The sequence below is a fragment of the Chrysochloris asiatica genome, unplaced genomic scaffold (assembly GCF_000296735.1).
Source record: "Chrysochloris asiatica unplaced genomic scaffold, ChrAsi1.0 scaffold00055, whole genome shotgun sequence".
Taxonomy (NCBI): domain Eukaryota; kingdom Metazoa; phylum Chordata; class Mammalia; order Afrosoricida; family Chrysochloridae; genus Chrysochloris; species Chrysochloris asiatica.
This window is the reverse complement of record NW_006408573.1, coordinates 4,729,669-4,736,608: the sequence shown is the minus strand read 5'-3', so window position 1 is coordinate 4,736,608 and position 6,940 is coordinate 4,729,669. Positions and strand designations below refer to the sequence as shown.

General features: G+C 36.9%; 1 protein-coding gene across 1 annotated transcript in view; it reads right to left on the bottom strand.

The window, feature by feature from the left end:
- Nucleotides 1-2,568: 2,568 nt before the first annotated feature.
- Nucleotides 2,569-6,940, bottom strand: part of LPCAT2 (lysophosphatidylcholine acyltransferase 2) — a 133,743-nt gene continuing 129,371 nt past the window's right edge. The window contains exon 14 of the mRNA XM_006863526.1: nucleotides 2,569-2,901. Coding sequence (XP_006863588.1) covers nucleotides 2,717-2,901 — 185 coding nt within the window. The 3' untranslated portion in view covers nucleotides 2,569-2,716. The remainder of the gene's footprint in view (nucleotides 2,902-6,940) is intronic.

Genomic DNA, 6,940 nt, shown 5'->3' with positions numbered 1-6,940 from the left:
TGTCAAATAGATGAGTGACAGTGGATTATGCGGCAGATCATTTGCAAATCAGCCACAGCTCTGCTGAAGAAATAAGGTGTGAGACTCGGGTTTCGAAAAGTTTGTGCAAGATGGGTACTAAAGAAGAGCCTAAACAAGCTTTTGGACATTTGCAAACAAAATTTGGACCAATACGTAAAGGAAGGTAAAAATTTGCTTATGAAAAAAGTCATTAACTGGTGAGGAGACATGGATTCATCCCAAAGAGCCTGAGATGGACAGAGTATATAGAAAAGCAAGGACATTATGTTGAAAAATGATGTATTTGAAAAAAAAAAAAAGAAAAATGATGTATTTGTATTTTCTAAAAGTTAATTAAAATAAATTTTACAGCCAAAGTGAGGATAAATTTTGACTTATCCTCATGTTTTACAAAATCATAGTACATTTATCTGATTTAGTGAAATTCAATTCCTATATCTTAAGAGGAGAAAAGCATCTTTGAAAGAAATTTTTGTGAAGATGACATAAAAGCAGAGGCAGGTGCATGTGTGTGGATGTTAAATGCTGTGGAGTTGGTTTTGAGGAGCAGCTGGTGGGTTTGAACCACCGTCCTTGTGGTTAGCACTTCAGTGTTCATCCTATAGCACCACACAAGGACTAGAAACACTGGTGATTATGACTTGTATTATTACACAACCAATCCAAAATCAACTTTTGCTACTTCAGGTAAATTTGAGTTTTTATTAGAATAAAACCTTTCTGACATTTCACAAGCTTAAATGCACACAAAAATGATTAATCACATTCATAAATATTCAAATTTATATTAAATCCACGATATTAAAAAGGTATATTACATTTGAGACAAAATGACAAAACTAGAATTTTTTAAAGGCCAAGAATGATTTTATGCAGCAAGTTTGTTTATTCAGTACCATACAATAAAATAGGAATATTACACCAACAGATTAGTATAATTAAAGAACATAAAAAAGTATTTTAAAGCAAAACAATAGGATCATTTGCAAAAGCCTCATAAAAATCTTTTAATTTACAATATCACTCTTTAATGACTAATAGGATAACATATGGCATTTCTGTGATAAAAAACAATCATGACACCTGAGGATTACATACAATTATATATGACAAATACTATTATAAACTGTCCTAATTATTTGAACATCTGTCTTCAGTTCATTTAATACTTTGTCTAAATAGCTTTAAGATGAATAAAGAGCAAACAGTATAATATACTTAAGAACACAAGTTTTTTATATTCAATTCCTAAATACATACTGCTTACTATGTTACAAAAGCTTGAAATCATGATTCTTGACCAAATATAAACTCTGACACATCTCTTAAGACTTCTATGAAGATTATCTTTACTTCAAAGATAGCTTTAAAAAAATACCGTGGGGGTGATTCACTAAAACACTAAGAAACACAGCCAAAACAGAGTATGATTTCTAAGACTGACTTCAGAATGAACACAAGGAACTATTTTCTACATTACATTGTTGTTGTCATAACTCAAAAACTTACACATAAATGATATATATTAACAGTATACATACATGAGACCCAATAAAAATGGCACTTGAGGGAAATCACTCAAATTAAATTAGAGAGGACAATATGTTACTGTTAGGTTCCTGTTTGGGGTTAAAATTGGGGTCTTAGGTTTTTTGACTCTCTAGCCTTTGGTAACACTTTGGAATCTCGTGTATTTTCCACAAAGATATTTCAGAAAAACTCTACAATTTGAGAGAACACTTAAATAAAATCCCCACTTACATGGTAAAATACATTAATCTCAATATTATATAAATAGAGCAAATCAGATTCATTTATTGGACAAGCACTACACTCGGAACCATCCAATTCAAATTAAATTAAACTTTGTGACAAACAATTCATTACTCTCATTAGGCAATCTATGTTACCTTCAATAAGGCAATTCCCACTTAGCCTTTGGCAATAGCAACTGTCTTTAAAACAACGTTCTAAACCCTTTCTCTAAACTTTGAGCAAGCAAAAGGACAGGATTTTCTGGGCAGGTGGTTAAAGGTATCAGCAATACAGATGAATGCTAAAGAAAATATGAGTTCTTAAGAAGTGTCATCTAGTTTATGGCTCTTCCCCTCCCAATGTACTCATCATAGTCAGTAATCTCAGAAACTGAAATGGAAATGGAAAAACAAATGATCTATGACGTGAGATACAAAATTCAGTTCTGCTCCTCAGACTTGGCCATTACTATTTCCAGAATAAGAAGGGATTTGAGAGGACAGAACATTACACCTTTTTTTCTGTAGAGGAAGGGGTTTCAAAAAGTTCATTAATTTTTCTATGAACTTTTTGAAGGCCCCTCATACTTTCAAAAGTCTTGTTTTTCACAGTGTTGATTACTCCACACCAGTTAATAAGGAAGACCATTACATTCATCTGGTTGTATATATTAAATTAGAAAATCCATAAAAATATGATATTTACCACCAGCAAACCAGTAAGTAAATATTACACACAATGTAACACAAAGGAAAATTAATGATACATATATGTGAATAAAAGCAACTTTAATAAGAAAATGTAGCATTTTTATATATTAAAAATAGCTTTCCATTTGAAGCATCACATTACCCACCAAGCACTTTTAAAACACTATCAATAAATGTGTTTACAATTTCAAGTGAAAACCACTGAGTTTTCCTCACGAGAATCTTTGCTTTCAGTCATCTTTTTTGTCTGAGGTACTTTCTTCATGACTTTCAGGACTGACTTTGTTACTTGCAACTAAGGGAGTTGCCTGGACATCTTCTGGTAATGAAAACACATGGCACGTCTGAAGGTCTAAGTATGTTGTAAATATTTTAGCATATTCTGGATGCTTTAGGGCAAAACTTTTAAATTCTTCTGGAGAAGAGAAAAAACAAAATCCAATAAATTGGGCTGAATCATCTTTGGCATAATGCTGACTAACGTATGACCTTAATAATACAAGTGTAATAGTTTGTTGCTCAACAGCCACAATGTGTTCTTAAAAGTAGGACATGATGCGATTTGGCCATTGCAGCATATTGAAAAAACAAAGAAACAAACCAGTGAGTCAACTCTAATTCATAGGGACCTGATTGGACCAAGTGAAACTGCTCCTTTAGGATTCAGAGACTGAAAATCTTTATGGGAGCAGATACCCTCATCTTTCTCCCATGGAACGGCTGGTAGGTTTGAACTGCCGTTCTTGGAGTTAGCAATCCAACACTTAACCCAGTAAGCCAGCAGTGCTTATACTGTATATATACTTTATACAGGCAGCTCCCAGATTATGAATGAGTTCCTAGGTCTGTTTTTAAGTCAAATTTGTATGTAAATTGAAACAGCTAGGTATGATTCATCTCTAACACGAGTTAGTCAAATGTTTATCTTGTTGTTGCTAAGTGCCATCCAGTCAGTTCCAATTCACAGTGACCCTGTATAGGGTGTTCCAACTCATAGTGACCCTGTATAGGGTATCCAAGAAGTGGCTCATGGATTTAAACCACCAACCTTGTGGTTAGTAATCCAGTGTTTATCCTATAGCACCACAATAAGACTCTTATACAGCAGTAATGATGAAGTTTTGATGCACAATATAAATTACTACCCATTTGTTGTTGTATGAGCCTCAGACTTCTAACATAATAGGGTTTACAGGGATCAGGACCAGGGTCATATACGGAGTTGGCTGCCCTCCTCACAGACATTATGGAGCATCTGACTACTTTGCAAAATTTGTACTCAGCTCACAATGAATATAAACTGGACAAGCATGTTGTCAGCCAGTTGACAGTGTGCCTGCTTGGTGACTCATTAATTTTACTACTCGGTGTGCATCTAGGGACACGTGTGCACAGAGGCCTCCAGGAGACAGGTATTTAATGGAGTGTCTTGCATTTGTCTTGTTGAATGTCTGTTGTTGGTTTCCAAGAAGTGGTCAGTGGGCTTGAACCACCGATTTTGTGGTTTAAACTGATCTTGTGGTCTCATGTTTTATCCTACAGTACCACACCAGGACTCCTATTGAATATTTATAGTAGCATTATCCATAACAGGCAAAAAATGGAAACAAAAGAAAGTGTCTATCAACTTTTGTTGTTGTTGTTGTTGTTATGTGCTGTGGAGTCCGTTCCTACTCATAGTGACCCTGTACAGGGTTTCTGAGGCTGTAAATCTTTATGGGAGCAGAAAGCCTCATCTTTTCCCCAAGGAACAGCTGGTAGTTTCGAACTGCTGACTGTGAGATTAGCAGTCCGATTTGTAACCACTACACTACCAGAGCTTCTTCTATCAACTGTAGAAATAGATAAAGGAATTGGCAAATAAGTATAAAACAATGCTATACAACAACGGAAATGAGTGAACAGCCAGGTTGCAACAATGTGGATGAATCTCAAAGGCATAATGTTGAATGAAGAAATACAGACACAAAAAAGAATGATTGGAGCGGAAACTAGTAACTTCCTTGTCACAAAATGCCACAGCAGTTGGTTCTGACTTGTGACAATCCCGTGTGTGCACTACCAAGGGTTCTTAAGGCTGCGGCCTTTAGAAGCAGATCAACAAGTCTTCCTTCTAAGACACCTCAGAGTGGGTTTGAACTGCAAATCTTTCAGTTAGTAGTCAAGTGTCTAGCCATTTGCACCACCCAGGGATTCATCATATTTAAGACCTAGTTTTTGTTTTCATAATTGTTAGCTTAATGTACTATACAAATGAAATAAACTCTTAGCTATCAGAGGACTAAAAAATAATAATAATTGATAAGAAAATGAACTTTGGGATAAAATCCTTTTATTATGAAGCCAACTAACAAGCTGCTTCAAAGACGAGGCTCCCTTTACTCTACAAACTCAATCAAGCTTTCTCCACTGGATCAAAAGAAAACAGAACACTTTTAAAATTTTGACGGCAACATCAGTAAAAATTGTGCTGCAGATAATTCCAAAAAGGTTGCAGCAGTACATCTTCAGGGAGCTGCCAGAAATTCAGGTCAGAATCAGAAGAATGAAGGATGGCGGTGTGGAATGAAGGTTATAATTACTGATGTCAGACAGATCTTGGCTGAAAGCAGAAAATACCAGAAAGGTGCTAATTTGTATTTTACTGACGTTCATTCGATTGTGTGGAACATAATAAACTATAGATAATATTGTGATGAATGGGAATTCTAGAATGCTTAATTGTGCACATGTGGAACCTGTACATAGAGCAAGAGGCAGTCATTCAGACAGAACAAGGGATGACACTTGTTGTTTGTCATCTCGTCAGTTATAACTCACAGCGACCTTGTACAGAGTTTCTGAGAGTGACAGGTGGGCTTGAACTGCTGGCCTTGTGGTTCACAGTCCAGTGCTTACCCTACAGCACCAACCAGGGCTCAGGAAAGGTGTAAGTCAGAGTTGTATCCTTTCATCATACTTAATTCAATCTGCATATTGAGCAAATTCTTTGAGAAGCTAGACTATATGAAGAAGAATGCCAATGACATAACCTTGAGGGCTGGAAGTGACGAGGACTTGAAGCACTTGCTCATGAAAATCAAAGAATATAGCCTTCAGTGTGGATTACAACTCAATGCAAAGAAAATAAAAGTCCTCACAACTAGACTAATAAACAAAATTATGACAAAAGGTGAAAAGATTGAAGTTGTCAAGGATTTCAGTTTACTTGGCTCCACAGTCAAAACTCATGGAAGCAACAGTCAAGAAATCAAATGATGTATTACACTGGACATATCTGCTGTACAGAACCTCTTTAGAGAGCAAAGATGGCCTTGTTAAAGAGCAAAGATGTCCCTTTGAGAACTAAAGTATGCCTGACCCAAACCATGGTATTTTCACTTGCCTCAAATGCATGTGCAATCTGTATAACGAATAAGGAAGACTGGAGAATTGATGCATTTAAATTTTGACATTGGGGAAGAATGTTAAAAGTACCATGGGCTGCCAGAAAATTTAACATATTTTCCAGAATGTCCCATAGAAGGCAAGATGGTAAGACTTCATTTCATGTACTTTGCTATATAATCGTGGTAAAATTCTAAAGAAAAGTGAAGAGATTGCTTTTCAAGTCGGGACAGTGCTCCTCCTTGAAGAGAGGAAAGGATTGTGGTTGGGAAGGGGCAGAAGGACTTTCTGGGGCTCAACTGGTTTGGCAGTTGAAACATTAATGAAATGAGTACACTGTAATTTACTCTATGATGAGGCCTGCTATGAGCAGTCAACCAATTGAAAGGGTGCTTCCTCAGCTGTGTGGCACTTTAGCAAAACTTACTGGCTCTCTGCTGGGTTTGCTTCTTGTATCTGGCTCATTCTCTGACCTCTGATTCTTTGGACTTGAACCAGTGACCTGCTCTATTACCTGCCGATCCTGGGAGCCCACAGCAGCCTGCCTTCTTACCTGCTGGAACAGCCTGCCTGCCTGCTGATCTTAGTTCTTCTGATCGGATTTGGGACTCTCTCACTTCTGCAACTGTGTGAGCCACTTCTTGACATACACTTGTGTTTATGCACACATATATGAGTTTCACAGATTTTGCCTCTCTCTCTAGAGAGAGTCTAAGACATCTGGTACCAAGAATTGTTCTAGAGAAGCAGAATCCTAAGGATCAATTTTCTAAACTGGTTCTCAGGTCTGATTAATTTTGAAGGCATCAATACATTTTAAAGGCCTCCACCAATAAAGAGAGTGGGGGTGCTGAGATCTAGGCCGTGAGGTGGTAGTGTTAATGAGCAAAATATCACCACCCATATGTCAGGTATTGGAGGGGCTCCAGGTGATCTTGAGTATGAGCCTTTCTGAAGTTCTGTCAGGAGAAGTCCAGAGACGCTGGTTGATGGTCCTACTAAAATAGAGGTGAGCTCAAGGACACAGAGTCACAGATACAGCACCACATGAAAGGCCTCAAAGTTTC